The sequence below is a fragment of the Lampetra planeri genome, chromosome 53 (assembly GCF_965212315.1).
Source record: "Lampetra planeri chromosome 53, kcLamPlan1.2.h2, whole genome shotgun sequence".
NCBI lineage: Eukaryota > Metazoa > Chordata > Hyperoartia > Petromyzontiformes > Petromyzontidae > Lampetra > Lampetra planeri.
In genome coordinates, this window is record NC_136159.1 from 1,456,694 (window position 1) to 1,480,428 (window position 23,735).

Consider the following 23,735-nt stretch of genomic DNA (forward strand, 5'->3'; position numbering starts at 1 on the left):
TGGTTATAGGGATGATGATGATGGTAGTGATGGTGGTGATGGGTATGATGAAAGTAGCGATGGTGGTGATGGTGGTGATGTAGATGATGATGGTAGTGATGGTGGTGATGAGGATGATCGTGGTGATGGTAGCGATGGTGGTGATGGGGATGATGATGGTGACGATGGTAGCGATGGTGGTGATGTAGATGATGATGGTAGTGATGGTGGTGATGGGGATGATGGTAGCGATGGTGGTGATGATGCTAGTGATGGTGGTGATGTGGATGATGATGGTAGCGATGGGGATGATGGTAGCGATGGTGGTGATGTGGATGATGATGGTAGCGATGGTGGTGATGTAGATGATGATGGTAGCGATGGTGGTGATGGGGATGATGGTAGCGATGGTGGGGATGATGGTAGCGATGGTGGTGATGATGATGGTAGCGATGGTGGGTCAGGGATGGTGATGGTGGTGATGGTAGCGATGGTGGTGATGGGTATGACGATGCTAGTGATGGTGGTAATGGACATGGTGATGGTGGCGATGGTGGTGATGGGGATGATGATGGTAGCCATGGTGGTGATGCTGGTTGATGCTGTTGATGATGATGGTAGCGATGGTGGTGTTGTGGATGATGATGGAAGCGATGGTGGTGATGGTGGTAGCGATGGTGGTGATGAGGATGATGGTAGCGATGATGGTGATGGGGATGATGATGGGGGTTGATGTTGTTGATGGGGATGATGATGGGAGTTGATGTTGGTTATGATGATGATGTTGGTGATGGGGATGATGTTGACGGCTGTGATAATCGTAGCGAATCTGGTGATGGGTTGATGTTGGTGACGGCAGTAGCGATGGAAATACAGTCGTTAATTTATAGCAGTGATGTTGATGATGATGATGTTTGCGTTACATTCAATGGGCGAGGCGAGGTGTGTGCGGCTCAGTGATGGCAGTGATGATGGCAGTGATGATGGTGATGAATGCGATGTGGGGGGTAGGGTGGGGGGTGGGGTTGAGGTGGGGGGTTGCTGCCCCTCGCGGGACGGGAAGGAGGGGGGGGGAGCACGAGTGGGGGAGGTGGGGGGAGAAGGAAGGGGGGTGCATGGGGGTCGGAGTAGGAGGAGGGGGGAGGGAGGGAGGGAGGAGGTGGGAGGAGGAGGTGGGAGCAGTGGGGGTAGGGGAAGGATCGAGTGGGGGGAGGGGAGAAGGAAGGGGGATGCACGGGGGGGGGGTAGGGGGGGGAGACGCGGGGTCGCTCCCACTCGCGATAGAGGCGATCATCTGTCCTGGGGAGCAGAGGGGGAGCAGGGGGAGCAGAGGGGGAGACGAGGGGGAGACGCCATAGCCGGCCCCGGTTACCTCGGGCACGCACAGGTGACGGTGCCGACTGCCTTTGTCTGAGCGCGGGGCAACAACAGCTACTGCTGCTGCTGCTGCTACCTCGGGTAGCTGTGCGTGTGCTGCTATGAGTGCTGTACTTTGAGTGTTGAGTGATGAGTGCTATGTTGTCTGCTGCACTTTGAATGTACGAGCTGTCAGCTGGTGTCTCCTATGCGGCGCACTACTTTGAATCTTGCGTGACGCGTGCTATGCTGCCTGCTATGCTTAAAGAGTCGTGTGTGCTGCTGTGTGAAACGATGCGTGCTATGCTTTGAGACTCGCGTGTGCTGCTGCCTCCTGTGTTGTGTGCTATACTTTGTTGCGTGCTGTGCTTTGGGTCGCGTGTGCTGCTGTTGCTGCTATGTTGCGTGTACTTTTGCGGGTTGTGTGATGATGGAGTGAAGTGCTGCTGTGTTCTGTGTGCCATGCCGGGTGCTGTCTGCAGAGTGACTGTGGTGAGCGGTGCTGTCTCTGGCTGTCATGAGTGCTGTTGTGTGGTGCTGTGAGCTAGTGTACTATTACTCACATCGTTCTGGTGGTCTCTATGCTATGCATTGCGACTATGTCTGCTATGCTTTGAATCTTGCGTGCTGTTTTGCATCCTGAGTTTGGTTGTGTGTGTGTGCTGTGTCATAGGCTATGTATCTCTCTACACATGGTGTGCTGTTCTGTGTATGCGCTATGAGCTTTGCGTAATGTGCTGTTGTGTGCTGTGTTTATCAGTCCAGTGTGTGCTGCCTTGTGCTGTGAGTTGTGTGGAGCATGCTATGCTTTGAGTCTCGCGTGCTGTGCGTGGGGCTGTACTTTGACTCGTGGTGTCTGCTGTTGTGAGTCTTGCTATGTGTGTGTTGCTATGTCTCCGTGTGTACTGTGCATGCTATGAATCGTAGGCTATGAGTGCTGTCTTGTCTTCTGCGTGTGCTTTTTATCGTGTGCTGTGTGTGCACGCTATGGCCTTTGTGCTCTGTGTAAACTATGCGCATACTATGTGTTGTGGTGTGTGCTGTGTGGTGGTGTGTGCTGTGTCTTGCTGGAGGCTATGAGTGTGTGTGTTGCTGCTGCCCTGTGTGCTGTTGCTACTGTGTGCTATGTTATTGTTGATGTCGTGTGTATTGGCTACGTCTATATCGCACATCGTGCTATACCATGTGTGCTATGTCTTGTGCACGAGATCATGTGTGCTATGTCCTGCATGCTATATTATACTGTGCCGTGTGTGTGTGCTGTGCTATGTATTGTGCGGGCTGGTGTGGAGTGTGTAGTGCTGTGTGTGGTTCTGTGTGCGGTGTTGTGGTGTGGTGAGTGTGGTGAGTGGTGTGGTGAGTGTGGTGAGTGCAGTGTGGTGAGTGTGGTGTGCTGTGTGCGGTGCTGTGGTGTGAGTGTGGTGCAGTTGTAAGTGTGGTGTCGTGAGTGTTGTGTCGTGAGTGTGGTGTGGTGAGTGTGGAGTGGTGAGTGTGGTGTGGTGAGTGTGGTTAGTGCGGTGTGGTGAGTGTGGTGTAGTGAGTGTGGTGTGGTGAGTGTGGTGTGGTGAGTGTGGTGAGTGTGGTGTGGTGAGAGCGGTGTGGTGAGTGTGGTGTGGTGAGTGTGGTGAGGTGAGTGTGGTGAGGTGAGTGTGGTGTGGTATGGCGAGTGTGGTGAGTGTGGTGTGGTGAGTGTGGTGTGGTGAGTGTGGTGTGGTGAGTGCGGTGTGGTGAGTGCGGTGTGGTGTGGTGAGTGTGGTTAGTGCGGTGTGGTTAGTGCGGTGTGGTGAGTGCGGTGTGGTGAGTGCGGTGTGGTGAGTGTGGTGTGGTGAGTGTGGTGTGATGAGTGTGGTGAGTGTGGTGTGGTGAGTGTGGTGTGGTAAGTGTGGTGAGTGCGGTGTGGTGAGTGTGGTGTGGTGAGTGCGGTGTGGTGAGTGTGGTGAGTGCGGTGTGGTGAGTGTGGTGAGTGTGGTGTGGTGAGTGTGGTGAGTGCGGTGTGGTGAGTGTGGTGAGTGTGGTGTGGTGAGTGTGGTGTGGTGAGTGCGGCGTGGTGAGTGTGGTGTGGTGAGTGTGGTGAGTGCGGTGAGTGTGGTGTGGTGAGTGTGGTGAGTGTGGTGAGTGTGGTGAGTGTGGTGAGTGCGGTGTGGTGAGTGTGGTGTGGTGAGTGTGGTGAGTGCGGTGTGGTGAGTGCGGTGTGGTGAGTGTGGTGTGGTGAGTGCGGTGAGTGTGGTGAGTGTGGTGAGGTGAGTGTGGTGAGGTGAGTGTGGTATGGCGAGTGTGGTGTGGTGAGTGGTGTGGTGAGTGTGGTGTGGTGAGTGTGGTGTGGTGAGTGTGGTGAGTGCGGTGTGGTGAGTGCGGTGGTGTGGTGAGTGTGGTGAGTGTGGTGTGGTGAGTGCGGTGTGGTGAGTGTGGTGTGATGAGTGTGGTGTGGTGAGTGTGGTGAGTGTGGTGTGGTGAGTGCGGTGTGGTGAGGTGAGTGTGGTGAGGAGAGTGTGGTGAGGTGAGTGTGGTGAGGTTGGTGTGGTGTGGTGAGTGTGGTGTGGTGAGTGTGGTGTGGTCTGGTGAGTGCGGTGTGGTGAGTGCGGTGTGGTGAGTGCGGTGTGGTGAGTGTGGTGAGTGCGGTGTGGTGAGTGTGGTGAGTGCGGTGTGGTGAGTGTGGTGAGTGTGGTGTGGTGAGTGTGGTGAGTGCGGTGTGGTGAGTGTGGTGAGTGTGGTGTGGTGAGTGTGGTGTGGTGAGTGCGGCGTGGTGAGTGTGGTGTGGTGAGTGTGGTGAGTGCGGTGAGTGTGGTGTGGTGAGTGAGGTGAGTGTGGTGAGTGTGGTGAGTGTGGTGAGTGTGGTGAGTGCGGTGTGGTGAGTGTGGTGTGGTGAGTGTGGTGAGTGCGGTGTGGTGAGTGCGGTGTGGTGAGTGCGGTGTGGTGAGTGTGGTGTGGTGAGTGCGGTGAGTGTGGTGAGTGTGGTGAGGTGAGTGTGGTGAGGTGAGTGTGGTATGGCGAGTGTGGTGTGGTGAGTGGTGTGGTGAGTGTGGTGTGGTGAGTGTGGTGTGGTGAGTGCGGTGGTGTGGTGAGTGTGGTGAGTGTGGTGTGGTGAGTGCGGTGTGGTGAGTGTGGTGTGATGAGTGTGGTGTGGTGAGTGTGGTGAGTGTGGTGTGGTGAGTGCGGTGTGGTGAGGTGAGTGTGGTGAGGAGAGTGTGGTGAGGTGAGTGTGGTGAGGTTGGTGTGGTGTGGTGAGTGTGGTGTGGTGAGTGTGGTGTGGTCTGGTGAGTGCGGTGTGGTGAGTGCGGTGTGGTGAGTGCGGTGTGGTGAGTGTGGTGAGTGCGGTGAGTGTGGTGAGTGTGGTGAGTGTGGTGTGGTGAGTGTGGTGAGTGCGGTGTGGTGAGTGTGGTGAGTGTGGTGAGTGTGGTGAGTGTGGTGTGGTGAGTGTGGTGAGTGTGGTGAGTGTGGTGTGGTGAGTGTGGTGAGTGCGGCGTGGTGAGTGTGGTGTGGTGAGTGTGGTGAGTGCGGTGAGTGCGGTGTGGTGAGTGAGGTGAGTGTGGTGAGTGTGGTGAGTGCGGTGTGGTGAGTGTGGTGTGGTGAGTGTGGTGAGTGCGGTGTGGTGAGTGTGGTGAGTGCGGTGTGGTGAGTGCGGTGAGTGTGGTGTGGTGTGGTGAGTGTGGTGAGGTGAGTGTGGTGCTGTGAGTGTGGTGAGTGTGGTGAGTGTGGTGAGGTGAGTGTGGTGCTGTGAGTGTGTAGCGGTGTGGTGAGTGCGGTGTGGTGAGTGTGGTGAGTGCGGTGTGGTGAGTGCGGTGAGTGCGGTGTGGTGAGTGAGGTTAGTTTGGTGAGTGTGGTGTGGTGAGTGTGGTGAGGTGAGTGTGGTGAGTCCGGTGTGGTGAGTATGGTGAGTGCGGTGTGGTGAGTGTGGTGTGGTGAGTGAGGTGAGTGTGGTGAGTGAGGTGAGTGCGGTGTGGTGAGGGTGGTGAGTGTGGTGAGTGCGGTGAGTGCGGTGTGGTGAGTGCGGTGTGGTGAGTGTGGTGAGTGCGGTGAGTGCGGTGTGGTGAGTGTGGTGAGGTGAGTGTGGTGAGTGAGGTTAGTGTGGTGAGTGTGGTGAGGTGAGTGTGGTGAGTGTGGTGAGTGAGGTGAGTGTGGTGAGTGAGGTTGGTGTGATGAGGTGTGGTGAGTGTGGTGAGTGAGGTTAGTGTGGTGAGTGTTGTGAGGTGAGTGTGGTGTGGTGAGTGCGGTGTGGTGAGTGTGGTGAGTGCGGTGAGTGCGGTGTGGTGAGTGTGGTGAGGTGAGTGTGGTGAGTGTGGTGAGTGTGGTGAGTGTGGTGAATGTGGTGTGGTCAGTGTGGTGAGTGAGGTTAGTGTGGTGAGTGTGGTGTGGTGAGTGTGGTGAGGTGAGTGTAGTGAATGAGGTGAGTGTGGTGAATGAGGTGAGTGTGGTGAGTGTGGTGTGGTGAGTGTGGTCAGGTGAGTGTAGTGCTTTGTGTGATGCCGTGAGTGGTGTCGTGTGTGTGTGATGCTGTCTGTGTGGTGCTGTGTAGTCACTGTGTGTTGATGTGTGTGTGTGGCTGTGTGTGTGATGTGTGTGTAGTACTGTGTGTGTGTTGCTGTGTGTGTGTTGCTGTGTATGTGTGGCTGTGTGTGTGATGTGTGTGTGTGTGTGGCTGTGTGTGTGATGTGTGTGTGTGTTGCTGTGTGTGTGTGTGTTGCTGTGTGTGTGTAGTACTGTGTGTGTGTTGCTGTGTGTGTGTTGCTGTGTGTGTTGCTGTGTGTGTGTTGCTGTGTGCGTGTGGCTGTGTGTGTGTGTGTTGCTGTGTGTGTGTGGCTGTGTGTGTGTGTGTTGCTGTGTGTGTGTTGCTGTGTGTGTGTGTGTGGCTGTGTGTGTGTGTGTGTGGCTGTGTGTGTTGCTGTGTGTGTGTGTTGCTGTGGCTGTGTGTGTGTGTTGCTGTGTGTGTGTTGCTGTGTGTGTGTTGCTGTGTGTGTGTGTTGCTGTGTGTGTGTGTGTGTTGCTGTGTGTGTGTTGCTGTTTCCCGTGCCGTGCTATATCCGGTGCTGTCATGCCCCGTGCTGCGTGCTATGCCGGGTACAGTGGTTTACAGTGAAGTGTGAATGTGTGTGTGTGTAGCTATGAGTGTGTAGATTAGTGTGTGGCTGTGTGTGTGTAGCTGTGTGTCTGTGTGTGTGTAGCTGTGTGTGTGTGTGGCTGTGTGTGTAGATGAGTGTGTGTAGATTAGTGTGTAGATTAGTGTGTAGCTGTGTGTGTGTGTGGCTGTGTGTGTGTGGCTGTGTGTGTGTGGCTGTGTGTGTGTAGATGAGTGTGTAGATTAGTGTGTAGCTGTGTGTGTGTGGCTGTGTGTGTAGATGAGTGTATAGATTAGAGTGTGGCTGTGTGTGTGTGGCTGTGTGTGTGTGTGTAGCTGTGTGTGTGTGTAGCTGTGTGTGTGTGTGGCTGTGTGTGTGTGTGTGGCTGTGTGTGTGTGTAGCTGTGTGTGTGTGTGGCTGTTGGCTGCTCGTATTGTTTAGGCTGGGCCACGTGTGCCGACGGTGCTTTGTGTGTGTGGAGTGTGCGGGGAGGGGTGAGTGGTGTGGTGAGTGGTGTAATGTGTGCTGTTTGAGGGGAGTGCTTGGTATGGTGAGGGTGTGGTAAGTGGTGTAATGTGCTATGTGGTGAGTGTGGTGAGTGGTGTAATGTGTGGTGAGGGTGTGGTGAGTGGTGTAATGTGTGGTGAGGGTGTGGTGAGTGGTGTAATGTGTGCTATGTAGTGAGTGTGTGGTGAGAGTGGTAAGTGGTGTAATGTGTGGTGAGAGTGTGGTGAGTGGTGTAATGTGTGCTATGTAGTGAGTGTGTGGTGAGAGTGGTAAGTGGTGTAATGTGTGGTGAGGGTGTAGTGAGTGGTGAGTGTGGTGAGTGGTGTGCAGTGTGGTGAGTGGTGTAATGTGTGCTATGTAGTGAGTGTTGTGAGTGTGTGGTGAGAGTGGTAAGTGGTGTAATGTGCTATGTGGTGAGTGGTGTATTGTGTGGTGAGGGTGTGGTGAGTGGTGTAATGTGTGGTGAGTGGTGTGGTGAGTGGTGTAATGTGTGCTATGCAGTGAGTGTTGTGAGTGTGTGGTGAGAGTGGTGAGTGGTGTAATGTGTGCAGTGTGGTGAGTATTTAAAGTGTGCCATGTGGGGTGAGTGCTGATGAGTGTGTGGTGAGGATTGTGATGGTTGTGCTATGTGTTACATTGAGTGTTTTGCGATGTGAGTATTGTTTGGGTGAGTGTTGCATTGTGTGCAGTGTGGTGAGTTTTCTGTAATGTGTGTGGTAAGCGATGACAATCTTGGCACTCACCATACCATGCTCATGAAACACCACACACACAGCGCTCACCACTCACACATACCAGAGACACACACACATTCACTATAATCATTCACATACCACACACTCAACACACACACACGACAGATTAAACACACACACCACACACTCACCACCCTCACCACTCACACATACCAGACACACACACACATTCACTATAATCATTCACACACCACACACTCAACACACACACAGACTTAACACACACACCACACACTCACCACCCTAACCACTCACACATACCAGACACACACACACACATTCAGTATAATCATTCACATACCACACACTCAACACACACACACAGACTTAACACACACACCACACACTCACCACCCTCACCACTCACACATACCAGACACACACACGCATTCACTATAATCATTCACATACCACACACTCAACACACACACACAGACTTAACACACACACCACACACTCACCACCCTCACCACTCACACATACCAGACACACACACGCATTCACTATAATCATTCACATACCACACACTCAACACACACACAGACTTAACACACACACCACACACTCACCACCCTAACCACTCACACATACCAGACACGCACACATTCACTATAATCATTCACATACCACACACTCACACACACACAGACTTAACACACACACCACACACTCACCACCCTCACCACTCACACATACCAGACACACACACACACATTCACTATAATCATTCACATACCACACACACACCACACACACACACAGACTTAACACACACACCACACACTCACCACTCTCACCACCCACACATACCAGACACACACACACATTCACTATAATCATTCACATACCACACACTCAACACACACACACGACAGATTAAACACACACACACACTACACAAAGCCAAAGATCCCCCGTATAGCCTTCACAGACTGTTGGGGCAAGCGCTGTTAGCGATCACCTATGAAGGCCGGCACAGCACACAAAGACACACACACACCCCTCACACACCTCTCACATAGCACACCCTCAACACACACATTTAAACTGAACACACAAAACCAACTGATTAAACACATACATGCACAAGCCAAAGATAATAATCCCCCGTATAGCCTCAACAGACTGCTGGGGCAAGTGCTGTTAGCGAGTAGCATCTATGAAGGCTGGCACGTTACGGGAGGGGTTGAGTGGCCAGCACCACGCCCGGCCGCCTTTGTCTCCCCAGTCCTGATGCATACACACCGCCCCAGGTACTAATTTTAGGCTGAGTCGACCTAGGGGAGGCACAGGGACTGGTTCAGATAATCGTCACCGGTGTTGATAGCCGTGAGCGGGAATCGAACTCGGGTCGCCGGGTTCGTAGCATAGCGCACTAACCAGACACGCGTACACACAGACACACGTACACACAGACACACGTACACACAGACACACAGACACACGTACACACAGACACACGTACACACAGACACACGGACACACAGACACACAGACACACGTCATCACAGACACACGTACACAGACACGTACACACAGACACACGTCATCACAGACACACGTACACACAGACACACGTCATCACAGACACACGTACACACAGACACACGTACACACAGACACACGTACACACAGACACACGTACACACAGACACACAGACACACGTCATCACAGACACACGTACACAGACACGTACACACAGACACACGTCATCACAGACACACGTACACACAGACACACGTCATCACAGACACACGTACACACAGACACACGTACACACAGACACACGTACACACAGACACACGTACACACAGACACACAGACACACGTCATCACAGACACACGTACACAGACACGTACACACAGACACACGTCATCACAGACACACGTACACACAGACACACGTCATCACAGACACACGTACACACAGACACACGTACACACAGACACACGTACACACAGACACACGTACACACAGACACACAGACACACGTCATCACAGACACACGTACACAGACACGTACACACAGACACACGTCATCACAGACACACGTACACACAGACACACGTCATCACAGACACACGTACACACAGACACACGTACACACAGACACACGTACACACAGACACACGTACACACAGACACACGTACACACAGACACACAGACACACGTCATCACAGACACACGTACACAGACACGTACACACAGACACACGTCATCACAGACACACGTACACACAGACACACGTCATCACAGACACACGTACACACAGACACACGTACACACAGACACACGTACACACAGACACACGTACACACAGACACACAGACACACGTCATCACAGACACACGTACACAGACACGTACACACAGACACACGTCATCACAGACACACGTACACACAGACACACGTCATCACAGACACACGTACACACAGACACACGTACACACAGACACACGTACACACGTCATCACAGACACACGTACACACAGACACACGTCATCACAGACACACGTACACACAGACACGTACACACACACTGCCTCGCTCATTACCGAACATCATTTATATTCTTTCTCTCACACACTCACTCGCTCTCCCTCACACACACACTCAATCTGTCACACACACACACTCCCTCACACACTCACACACAGTCTAACACACTCCCTTACACCGTCTCTCACACACACTCTCACAATCTCTCACACACTCACTCGCTCTCCCTCACACACACTCTCAATCTGTCACACACACACTCCCTCACACACAACACTCACGCGCATTCACACACACAGAGTCTAACACACTCCCTTACACCGTCTCTCTCGCACACACACTCTCAATCTGTCACACACACACACTCCCTCACACACTCACACACAGTCTAACACACTCCCTTACACCGTCTCTCACACACACTCTCACAATCTCTCACACACTCACTCGCTCTCCCTCACACACACTCTCAATCTGTCACACACACTCCCTCACCCAAAACACTCACGCGCATTCACACACAGTCTAACACACTCCCTTACACCATCTCTCTCACACACACGCACTCTCACACAATCTCTCTCACACTCACACACTCACATAGACACACACATAGTCTAACACACTCCCTTACACAATCTCTCTCTCTCACACTCCCTAACACTCCTAACATATTCTCTCTCTCGCACTGTCACACGTTTTCAATCTCTCACAATCTCTCATTCACACACTCGCCCTCTCTCTCCCTTACACACATGCACACACAATTACACTCTCGCACACTCGCTCGCACACATACTCAATCTGTCACGCACTCCACCTCACACTCTCACACACACACAGACTCTCCCACACACGATCTCTCTCCACACACACACACACCCTCCCTCAACACACAGACTCCTCTCACACGCTCCCTCACACACTGTCACACACACACTCACTCAATCACTCACACACTCAGTCTCACAACAAACCACACCCTCTCTAGCACTCGCGAAACACACTCTCGTTCACACACACATACACAGTCTCTCACATACACACACGGTCTCTCTCTCACACACCCAGTCTCTCTCACACACCCAGTCTCACACACACCCAGTCTCTAACACACCCAGTCTCTCACACACATCCAGTCTCACACACGCACACAGTCTCTCTTACACACACCCAGTCGCGCACACACACACAGTCTCACACACACACAGTCTCACACACACAGTCTCACACACACAGTCTCTCTCACACACACAGTCTCACACACACACAGTCTCACACACACACACAGTCTCTCACACAGTCTCTCTCACACACACACAGAGACTCTCTCTCACACACACCCAGTCTCTCTCACACAGACTCTCTCTCACACACCCAGTCTCTCACACACACACAGTCTCTCTCACACACACACAGACTCTCTCTCACACACCCAGTCTTTCTCACACACACACACCCAGTCTCTCTCACACACACACACACACAGTCTCACACACACACACACAGTCTCACACACACACACAGTCTCACACACACAGCCTCACACACACACAGTCTCTCTCTCACACACCCTATCACGCGCACTCTCCCTCACACTCCCTCCCTCAACACACAGACTCCTATCACACGCTCCCTCACACACTGTCACACACACACTCACTCAATCACTCACACACTCAGTCTCTCACACACACAGTCTCTCACACACACAGTCTCACACACACACAGTCTCACACACACACACAGTCTCACACACACAGTCTCTCTCACACACACACAGTCTCACACACACACAGTCTCACACACACACAGTCTCACACACACACACAGTCTCACACACACAGTCTCTCTCACACACACACAGTCTCTCACACACACAGTCTCACACACACACAGTCTCACACACACACACAGTCTCACACACACAGTCTCTCTCACACACACACAGTCTCTCTCACACACACACAGTCTCACACACACACAGTCTCACACACACACAGTCTCACACACACACAGTCTCACACACGTACAGTCTCTCTCACACACACACAGAAACTCTCTCTCACACACACACAGTCTCACACACACACAGTCTCAGACACACACAGTCTCTCTCACACACAGTTCTCTTGCTCTCGCACACAAACACTCTCTCACACTCTCTTTCTCACACTCTCTCACACACACAACACTCACAGTCTCCCAAACTCTCTCGCACACAACCTCAGACGCAAACACGATGAAACACTAACACACAAATACAAAGATGCCCCGGGTAAACATACACACCTTTGAGACAAGTGTTGCTAGCGAGCAACTATTAAGACCGGCACGGCGCAGGGTGTGTGGCCAGAACCACGCCCGACCGCCTTTGTCTCCCCAGTCCTGGTGTCTAAACACCGCGACAGATGGTCATTTAAGGTGACGCTGAACTAAGAGAGAGGTTCTGGTTTGGATTTCACTGGCCACTGATGTTAGCCGTGAGCGGGACTCACTCACTTTCCCACTCACTATCTCACTCACTCTCTCACTCACTCACTCTCCCACTCACTCACTCTCCCACTCACTCACTCTCTCACTCACTCACTCTCCCACTCACTCACTCACTCTCCCACTCATTCACTCTCCCACTCACTCCCTCACTCACTCACTATCTCACTCACTCTCCCACTCACTCACTCACTCTCCCACTCATTCACTCTCCCACTCACTCCCTCACTCACTCACTATCTCACTCAATATCTCACTCACTCTCTCACTCACTCACTATCTCACTCACTCTCCCACTCACTCACTATCTTACTCACTCACTCTCCCACTCACTCACTCACTCTCCCACTCACTCACTCTCTCACTCACTCCCTCACTCACTATCTCACTCACTATCTTACTCACTCACTCTCCCACTCACTCACTCACTCTCCCACTCACTCACTCTCCCACTCACTCACTCTCCCACTCACTCTCTCACTCACCCACTATCTCACTCACTCACTCTCCCACTCACTCACTCTCTCACTCACTATCTCACTCACTCTCTCACTCACTCTCTCACTCACTCACTATCTCACTCACTCTCTCACTCACTCACTCTCCCACTCACTCACTATCTCACTCACTCTCCCACTCACTCTCCCACTCACTCACTCTCCCACTCACTCACTCTCCCACTCACTCACTCTCCCACTCACTCACTCTCCCACTCACTCACTCTCCCACTCACTCACTCTCCCACTCACTCACTCACTCTCCCACTCACTCACTCTCCCACTCACCCACTCACTCTCCCACTCTCCCTGCCTCGACCCCTCTTGTTGGGGGGACAGCGGGGGGCGAGGGTACACGACCCCTAATAACCCCTAACGACCCCCTCCCCATCTCTCTCTCTCTCGCTCCTGTCCACCCCCTCCCTCCCCCCTCGTTCCCCCTCCTCCCTCTCATCTCCTCCCTCGCCTCTCCCCTTTCGCCAACCTCTCTCATCTCCCCCTACCCCCCTCTCCTCCTCCTCCGCTCTCTCCTACAAATTCTCGTTCTCCTATTCTCCCCTCTGTCTCGTCGCACTCATCTCCCCCTCCTCCTCCCCCTCTTCACTCTCAACCCCTCCTCTTCACTCTCATCTCCCCCATCGTCTTTACTCTCATCTCCTCTTCACTCTCATCTCCTCTTCACTCTCATCTCCTCTTCACTCTCATCTCCCCCATCGTCTTCACTCTCAACCCTCCTCTTCACCCTCATCTCTCTCCTCCTCCTCCTCCACGTTGTCTACTGCACTTTGTCTTCCCTCCACCGTTGTCTCTCCTGCTCCACCCTCACCGCACTCCGTTTCCACACACATCCCTCTTCCTCCTCCTCTTCACTCTCATCCCCCTCCCCCTCCTCCTGCTGCCACTACTACTCTCTCTCCTCTCTCCTGCCGCTCTCTCCTGCCGCACTCTCACTTCACTCCTCATCCACTCTGCCCCGCACCTTCTCCACCCCTCCACCTTTGTCTCCCCCGCCCCCCACCCGCCCCCCCCACCCACCCCTCCCCCATCCACCGTCACCCCACCCCCTCCCCCGGGCCCCCTGAACAGGTTCCCCCGAGGGACCCCGTGACCCTGAGTGACCCCGAGGGACCCGTCACCACGAGGGACCCCGTGACCCCGAGTGACCCCGAGTGACCCTGAGGGACCCCGTGACCCTGACCCGGCGCGACCCGGGGGGGGAGGGGGGGGCCATGGCGACGCGGGGCCTCGTAGGGGAGTCGCGTGGCACCAGGGAGGAGGAGATGGAGCGGGAGAGCGAAGGGGACAGCGCGGCGGTCGGAGCCGGAGCTGAGGAGGAGGAGGAGGACGACGAGGTGGAGGAAGTGGAGGAAGAGGAGGAGGATGAGGAGGAGGATGAGGAGGAGGGTGACGAGGAGGAGGAGGAGGGAGGACTTCTTTTCCGCGACGCCGAGCCCAGCGTCGCGGGGGGCGCGACCCCTCGTGGCGCGTGCGCGGGGGGAGAGCAGGTGACCCCCCCCCTGCACCTCGCTCCTCACCACCACCACTCACCCCCCAGCCCTTACCAAATACACACCGCATGTCACACCACGTGACCTCACCGCTCGCACCGCAGACTCGCACCGCAGACTCACAACACACCCTCACCACCCAGCACAGACTCACCACACACCCTCACCATACGCCCTCACCACACACCCTCACCACACACCCTCACCACACACCCTCACCACACACAACACAGACTCACCACACACAACACAGACTCACCACACACCCTCACCACCCAGCACAGACTCACCACATGCCCTCACCACACACCCTCACCACACACAACACAGACTCACCACACACCCTCACCACACCCTCACCACACACAACACAGACTCACCACACACCCTCACCACACCCTCACCACACACAACAGACTCACCACACACCCTCACCACACACCCTCACCACACACAACACAGGCTCACCACACACCCTCACCACACCCTCACCACACACAACACAGACTCACCACACACCCTCACCACACCCTCACCACACACAACAGACTCACCACACACCCTCACCACACACCCTCACCACACACAACACAGACTCACCACACACCCTCACACCACAGACTCACAACGCACCCTCACCACACAGACTCACCACACACCCTCCACACACCCACACCAGACACCCACCACACACCCTCACCCCTCACACCGCAGACTCTCCAAACACCCTCACCTCACCCCCTCACCCCACCCCCTCACCTCACCCCACCCCCTCACCCCACCCCCTCACCTCACCCCACCCCCTCACCCCACCCTGAGCCACCCCTCCGCGCTGCACGCGCGCCGCCTTTAGATCAGCGAGGAGGTGATGGAGGTGATGGAGGAGGCGACACTCAACCCGCCCTCCCCTCCCCCCAGGTGGGCCCTCACTACCCCCGCATGGCGCCGTCTCCCCCGTGCGCCCTGGGCCCCGGGGGCGGGGGGGTCCACGGGAGTTCCCCGCGCCCCGCGGGGGGTCCCGCGAGCGAGGGGGTCGCATCCCTGGAGGAGGGGGAGGAGGAGGAGGGAGATGGAGAGGAGGGGGGGGCTCCCCCCCCGGGGACCCCCGGGTGCCGTGACGCGTGGAGCCTCACGGAGCCGGCCTGCCTGGGGCCCTGCGAGCCGGGCACCAGCGTCAGGCTGCACGGCCTCGTGTGGCACGAGAACCAAGCGGGTGAGGAGGGGGGGGGGGGCACGGGGGGGAGGGGCACGGGGGGGGCACGGGGGGGTTGGAGGAGCGAGGTGGAGGTGATGGAGGTGGTGGTGGAGGTGTTGGGGGGGGGGGGGTAACGAGGGGTGAGGGAGGGCGACGGAGTGCGTGCGGGTCGCACTGACCGGCGTGGTGAAGTATGGTCGCCGCGTAAACCAGCGCAGCGTGGATCGGCTTCTCGTCGTCATCCAGCAGTGGAGTGACCATGGCTGCTGCACGCGATGATAAGAGTTGTTTCGAGGACAGCGGTTGGGGGTGGGGGGTCCGGGGGAGGGGGTGGGGGCCGCCGAGATGTGGGGGGGGCGCGAAGGGCCCTGATTGGAGCGCTAATTAACGACGCGCCGCTCTCGGGGTATAAATTCTAATTAAGGGTTAATCAGCCCGCGGCGTCGCGGGGGGCGGGGTGGGGGGCGACCCCTCCCCCTGGGGCCCCTGGATCGACCCGCGCCCTGCGAGCGATGGGGATGGTTGATGGTGTTGGTGGTGGTGGTGTTGACTGGTGGTTGTGGTGTTGACTGGTGGTGGTGAGTGGTGTTGGCTGGTGGTGGTTGCTGGTGGTGGTGGTGAGTGGTGGTGGTGATGGTCGTGTTGGTGGTGATGGTGGTGGTGACTGGTGGTGAGTGGTGGTGTTGACTGGTAGTGGTGGTGGTGAGTGTTGATGATGGTGATGGTGGTGACTGGTTGTGGTGGTGTTGGCGATGGTGGTGGTGTTGGGTGATGGTGGTGGTGATGGTGGTGGTGATGGTGGTGTTGGTGAGTGGTGATGGTAGTGTTGACTGGTGGTGGTGGTGGGTGGTGGTGATGGTGGTGGTGATGGTGGTGTTGGTGAGTGGTGATGGTCGTGTTGGTGGTGGTGATGGTGGTGTTGGTGAGTGGTGATGGTAGTGTTGACTGGTGGTGGTGGTGGGTGGTGGTGATGGTGGTGTTGACTGGTGATGATGATTATTGTGTTGCCGTGATGGCGATGACGACAGTGGGTGATGGGTGGTGCTCGCTTACAGCACTTGCTCCTGCAGTCTGTGAAGGCTATACGGGTGATCTTTGTTGATGATGACATCATTGTGGTGGCGATGGTGTGTTTGTAATTATATTCGAGCATACACGTATGTCAGTGTGCATGTGTGAATGCGGTTTCACGTGTGTGTGTGTCAACGTGGTGCTGGCCACCCACCCCCTCGTGTACCGTGCCGGCCTTCATAGGTGCTACTCGCTAACAGCACTTGCCCCAACAGTTCTGTTCAAGGCTACTTGGGGGATCTTTGTCTCTGTGGATGTGACTGTACTGTCTACTGTGTGTGTGTGGCGTTAGAAACTCGCCATCACATGCCCCACCAGTTTGAAGGCAGGGGAGGGGTCTTTGTCTTTGAACATACGTACACAGTATATATACAGTACGTGTGTGCATGTACACACGTGTCTGTGTGTGTCTGTGTGTACTGTGGGGAGTGGTGGTGTAGCGGTTAGCGCTGCGCTACGAACCTGACGACCCGAGTTCGATTCCCACTCACGGCCACCACCGGTGACGATTATCTGAACCGGTCCTGGGCCTCCCCTAGGTCGACTCAGCCTCAAATGAGTACCTGGTGCGGTGCGTACAAATATCGCCACTAGCGAGACAAAGGCGGCCGGGCGTGCGTGCTGGCCACCCACCCCCTCGTGTGCCGTTCTGGCCTTCAACAGCACTTGCCCCAACAGTCTGTTAAGGCTACGCGGGGGATCTTTGTCTTTGTACTGTATACGTGCATGTGTGAGCACGTGTGTGTCAGGCGTGGTGGTGCTGGCCACCCACCCACCCCCCCACGTGTGCCACAGTGGTGGCACCTTAAAGGTGCTGCTCGTTCACAGCACTTGCCCCAACAGTTTGTTGAAGGCTATACGGGGGATCTTTGTCTTTGTGTGCGGGGGAGGGGGGGAGCGGTGGCGCAGTGGTTGGCGCGCTGCGCTATCACTCGCCAACATCTGTGGCGAGTGATATCTGAACCGGTCCTAAGCCTCCCTTGGGTCGACTCAGCCATAAATGAACGCGTGATGTGGTCTGTGAACGTCAGCATTGGGGAGACAAAGGCGGTCGGGCGTGTCTGTGTATGCGTATGTAGCTAGTCTATACATGTACACGCGTGTGTGTGTGTAGTCTATACATGTACACGCGTGTGTGTAGTCTATACATGTACACGTGTGTGTGTGTGTTCTATACATGTACACGCGTGTGTGTGTAGTCTATACATGTACACGCGTGTGTGTGTAGTCTATACATGTACACGTGTGTGTGTGTGTGTGTAGTCTATACATGTGCACGCGTGTACATGTATGTGTACACGCGTGTACATGTATGTGTACACGTGAACCGCGTGTGTGTGTGTGTCCTATACATGTACACGCATGTGTGTGTATTCTATACATGTACACACGCGTGTGTGTGTACACGTGCACCGCGTGTGAACTGGTCCGTACGTGTCCACTCAGGTATGTTGGTGCTGCACGTGCGCTGGAGGAACAGCACCTACGTGGGCACGCTCCTCGACTGCTCCCGTCACGGACTCGCCGCTCCCCGGTGAGCTCACTCACCACCACGCTCACCACGCTCACCACTAACCACCACTCAACCCCAACGTACCACTCACCACCACGCTCACCACTCACCACCACGCTCACCACCACGCTCACCACGCTCACCACTAACCACCACGCTCACCACTCACCACCACTCAACCCCAACGCTCACCACCCCTCACCACCACGCTCACCACTCACCACCACGCTCACCACCACGCTCACCACTCACCACCACTCAACCCCAACGCTCACCACTCGCCACCACGCTCACCATTCACTCAGCACGCTCACCACCACGCTCACTCATAGCGCTCATCACTACGCTCACCACTCACCACGCTCACCACTCACCACCACGCTCACCACTCACTCACCACCACGCTCACCACCACGCTCACCACTCACTCACCACTCACTCACCACCACGCTCACCACTCACCACCACGCTCACCACTTACTACCCACCACTCACTACTCACCCACCACTCACCACCACGCTCACCACTCACGACTCACTCACCACCACGCTCAGCACTCACCACATCGGGGAGATGATGGGGAAGATTATATGATGACGATAAGGGTGTTGGTGATGGGATGATGATAGGGTGGTGATGGGATGATGTTGCTGAAGTGATGGGATGATGTTGGGGAGGTGATGGGGGAGGTGATGGGATGATGTTGGGGAGGTGATGGGATGATGTTAGGGGAGGTGATGGGGGAAGTGATGGGATGATGTTGGGGAGGTGATGGGGGAGGTGATGGGATGATGTTGGGGAGGTGAAGGGGGAGGTGATGTGGAGCTCCACCTGGCACCGGGACTTCAAGCCCCAAAACAGATGGAGTTCACCCACAGCCCCTCCCCTCCCCCCGCCTCCCAGCCACTCCACCTGCTCCTGTTACCTCCTCCGCTCACCTCTCTTGCCTCCTCCCACCTCTTCAATCCACCTTTTGAACCCCACCTGCTTCTCTCACCAAGCACCTCCTCCAATCCATCCTCCCCCGCCTCCTCCCTCCCTCCCTCCCACCTCCATCAATCACCCCCCACACGACTCCCTCCTCGTGCGCCACCTTGTGTCCTCTCCCCGTAGCTGCACCTCTCTCCATCTCCCTCCATCTCGTCTCTCCTCCTCCTCCTCCCTCCACCTCCTCCTCTCTCCACCTCCTCCTCTCTCCACCTCCTCCTCTCTCCACCATCACCACCTCGCCTCTTTCCTCCTGTCCGCCACCTCCTTTCATCTCCACTTCTATCACCACCTCCTCCTTCTCCTCCTCGACTCTCACCTCCTCCTCCTCCTCCCGCTGCTGATCCTGCACTGCCCCCTGCTGGTGGCGTCCCCCTCTCCCGAGCTGGGGACCCCCAAATGAAAGGGACCCAACAGGGACCCAACAGGGCCCCAACAGGGACCCGCGATACGACCCCCTGACGCCCGCCCGCGTGCCCGCAGGTTCTGCGAGGTGCGGGCCCCGGCCACTGCCGAGCGCCGCTGCAGCCGTGGCCGGGCCAAGCGCTCCCGGGTGGCCCACGGCGCCCACGGGGCCCACGGGGCCGCGGGGCCGCGGGGGGAGAATCGGGCCCAGAGCGGGACGCGCTCCGTCCTCGCGCAGCACCGCGCGGGTGCCGCGGGGGCCTGGGACGGGGGCCCCGGGAGCGAGGGCCCCCGCGTGGGGGCCCTGCGGAGACGGCCGCGTCCCGGGAGCGACCGCGAGGGCCGCATGGCCAAGAGGGCGCGGCTCGCGGCCTCCGCCGCGGCGGCGGCGGCGCGGGGCCCCGAGGCGGCCGCGGCCTCGCGGCGCGCGGGACCTTCCGCGGGGCCTTCCGCGGGGCCCTCCGCGGGGGCCACGGCGGGGCCCGCGGAGGGGCCCGGCTTGAGGAGACGCCCGACGGCCGCCGGCGCGGCCGCCGGAGGGGGAGGGGGGGCCCGGGTGACGCGGGGGAGCCCCGAGCACGCGGAGACGGCGCCGTCCCCGCGGGCCGCGCCGGCCGAGCGGGCCGAGCCGAGCGGTGGGACCCCCCCGGGGCCCCTTCGGCTGTGCCTCAAGCAGCCGAGGCTGGAGCTGCTGGTTGCGGCTCCGCACGTCAAACTCTTCCGCGGCGGAGGAGGAAGCCACGAGCGGGACGGGCCGGCCGCCAAGCGAGCGCTGATGAGCGACGGCATGGCCAGGGCGGGCGCCGGGGGCCCCGCCACGGGCCCCGGGGCCCCCGTGGCGGCGGCGGCGGCGGCGCGGAGGCCCGTCGCGACCCCTGCGTCCCCCCGCTCGGCGTCCCGCGCCGGGGCCCACGCGGGCCCCGTCCCTCGCGTGCGAGCCGCGCTGCCTCGCGTCGTCATCCCCTTCCCCTGCAAGGACGGGGCTCCGCCGCCCGGACCCCACGCGGAACCCAAGACTTCCCCCGCCAAGAGCCCCGCATCCCATCAGCAGCAGCAGCAGCAGAGGCCTCCGGCTCTGGACGGCCCCGCGCTCGTCAAGGCCGCGCTGCAGCACCTGAAGGCGCGAAGGCGCGAGAGGGAGCGCGGCGCGGCGGAAGCGAGGCAGGAGCAGGGCCCCGCGGCCTCGGGGCCCAAGGCGGAGACCGAGAATGGGCGCCCGGGGCAGGACAAGGAGGCCCCGTCGCTCGTGGACAGATCGTTGAGGCTGCGACTTCCCCCACGGGGGGCCGCCGCGGGGCCCGGCGAGAGGAACGGGACCCCGGGGCGCGGGGCGGCGGCGCCGGCGGCGGTTGCGGCGGTGGCGACGGTGGCGGCGGTCTCCTCTGCCTCCTCCTCCAGCTCCGAGCTGTCGGACACGGATGAGGGCCCCTCCGAACCCCGCGGGCCCCGGCCCCGTCTCGCCTCCCGCCAGCAGCAGCAGCAGCCGCCACGCGGACCGGGCCCCGGAGTCCCCGGGAGGGACGGGGAGACTCCGGCCCGCTGGACGGGGACCCAGGGCCTCCATCCGACGTGCGGGACCAACGCCGCCCCCGCGGGTCGCGGCGTGGGCCCGCGACCCGCCGCCGCGTGCCCCTGCGGCCCCGGCACGGCTCCCGCTCCCGCCCACTGCTCCCACACGTCGGGGCCGGCGGGGACCCAGGCCTCGGCCTCGTCCCGGGGCCCCGCCCGCGAGTGGCCGGGGCCCCCTCGCAGAGACCTCCACCACCCCGCGCCGCCCCCGGGCCACGCGGCCAAGCAGGGCCCGGCCGGCGGCCCGGGGCCCAAGTTGGTCTCGGGCCCCACCGTGACTCACAAGCCCCCTCCGGGCATCCACGTGCCCCGCCAGGGACCGCCGGCCCACGGGGCCCCCGCCAAGCACCCGCCGGGCCCCCACAAGGCCCCGCTCGCCCAGCACCAACGTCCCGCTCCGCTGAACGGCGGGGCCCTCTTCGGGGGCGGCTGCGCCGGCTACGGGGCCGCGGGGGCCGGTGGGGCCCAAGCGTCGGGAGGGTCGCCGGGGCCCCGGCAGGGCCCGCTGGCGGCCAGGGACTCGCAGAGGGACAAGCGGGCCCTGCTGTCGTCGCTGTACCGGCGCGACGGGGGGACCCCTGTAGCGGCGGCGGCCGAGAAGACCGGGCCCCGCTCCGACCTGGGGAGGCCTCGCGCGGGGCCCCTGCCCTCGTTCAAGGCCCTGGGCCCCTACAACGCGGGGGCCAAGCCGAGCGGCAGGCGTGACCCCGGGGTCCCCACCCCCGACCCACCCAAGGCGAGCGGCGAGAAAGCAGGGGCGGGGGCCCCCACAGAGGGCCCATTGGGGGTGCCCGGCCGGGCCGGGGAGGGGGAGGCAGAGGAGGTGAAACCCGGGGTGGAGGTGCGGAGACGGCACGCGGAGACCCACGGGCCCATCAAGCAGGTGAGGCCTTGCGTGCTCGCCACCCTCCTCACCCGTTCCAATCGCACTCGCCATCACCTCGCCATCACCTCGCCAGCCTCGCAGTCGCTACCACACTCACCTCACTCTCACCTCACTCTCTAAGCCCCTAAGTTGTGCCAACCGTGCGTTGCGTGCGTTACTCGCGCCGCACCGCCACGACACAGACACAGCACAGACGAGGCTGCGACTCTGGAATGAAGTCGCTGCAGGTTGTTGGTCTCTGCACGCTGATCAGCGTGTCGTGCGTCACGCATTGTCCCATGTTTCGTGTCATGCATTGTGTGTCACATGGCGCGTATCATGCGTCACGCACTTGCATAATACGCGAGACACATAACAGTGACAAGTGTCGCATTGTGGTGCGTGTCACATATCGTGTACGTCACACGTCACGTGTTGCGTGTCGCGTGTGTGTGTCCCAGGGCGCGCTCTCCCGGCCGTGGGATCGCCTCCTCGCCCTGAAAAAACTTCCGGACCTCGACGCAAAACACCGTCCAAACCATAACCACCACAACCACCACAACCCGCACCACCAGCACCACCACAACAACCACCACCACCACCATCCACAGCAACAGCAGCAACAACCACCGCAGCAGCAACAGCAACAGCCGCCTCCGCAGCTGTCGGCGAAGATCGGAGGCGGCGGCCGCGAACGGCGCCCCCAGCCCCGTGCCCGCGACGGCCTCTTCCCCCTGCACCGGCAGGCCGGAGGGTCGCTGGGGCCCGAACCCGGCTCCCGGGCAGGCCCCCCCGGCCACACCGCGGGGGGCGCGCCGCCCCCCGCCGAGCGGGCCGGACGCGCCGGGGGTCAGGCCGCGTGCGAGGCGGTGGCGCGGGCCGCCACGCTGACGCCCACGTGACGGCTCGGGAGGCCCCCGAGCCGTCACGTGGGCGGCGGCGGCTTGTAGATACGCGGCACGACGGGGACCGACCCCGCGGAGGAGCCCCGGGATGGCCACCGCTCTGGGGTCGGAGGTCGCGGGGGTTGGGGGGAGCTGTTGGGGGGGACAGCTTTCGACCCCGATTCGGAGACGCGAGTTGTTGAGCACTTGGGGCGCCCCACCGGGGAGACAGCGCCGGGAGGCCACCTTGGACTCGTGGGGCCTTCGGGCGCGTCTCCCGCAACGACCCTGGCCACACCGCGTTGAGACTCGGAGCGGCTGGGCCACGTGGCCTCCGCGCGTTGCTGTCGGCGAGGGGTCTTGCCGATGAGGGAAAACACGAGGTCCACCCTTTCGCGGTGAGGGACTTGAGACTCGGCTCCAGGAGGCCGAGATTCTGGGCTCGAGACTCGGATCCAAGGATCGGGTGTCTTGTTGGGACCTGGTTCTACGGGACCATTATTCCGGATCAGACTGACGATCCTCTGGACTTGGGGGGGGAGGGGGAATGGGGGTAGGGGGGTGGAGAGTTGGAGGGGGTCGGCCGGAGCAGGG

General features: G+C 58.7%; 1 protein-coding gene across 1 annotated transcript; it reads left to right on the forward strand.

Moving 5' to 3' along the window:
• The first annotated feature begins 1,263 nt into the window (after window positions 1-1,263).
• Window positions 1,264-23,159, forward strand: LOC144734802 (uncharacterized). The gene is made up of 6 exons (XM_078617184.1): window positions 1,264-1,366; window positions 14,230-14,648; window positions 15,570-15,864; window positions 18,364-18,451; window positions 19,902-22,275; window positions 22,719-23,159. Exons 2-6 carry the CDS (start codon window positions 14,373-14,375, stop codon window positions 23,157-23,159), a joined length of 3,474 nt encoding a protein of 1,157 aa, XP_078473310.1. The 5' UTR covers window positions 1,264-1,366; window positions 14,230-14,372.
• The last annotated feature ends 576 nt before the right edge of the window (window positions 23,160-23,735 follow it).

Bases quoted from the DNA above. Each gene is read 5' to 3' on its own strand.
- LOC144734802 (XM_078617184.1), top strand. From the start codon at position 14,373: ATGGCGACGCGGGGCCTCGTAGGGGAGTCGCGTGGCACCAGGGAGGAG. The intron at 15,865-18,363 runs GTGAGGAGGGGG...GTGTCCACTCAG, and splicing joins GTGGCACGAGAACCAAGCGG to GTATGTTGGTGCTGCACGTG. The intron at 18,452-19,901 runs GTGAGCTCACTC...GCGTGCCCGCAG, and splicing joins CACGGACTCGCCGCTCCCCG to GTTCTGCGAGGTGCGGGCCC.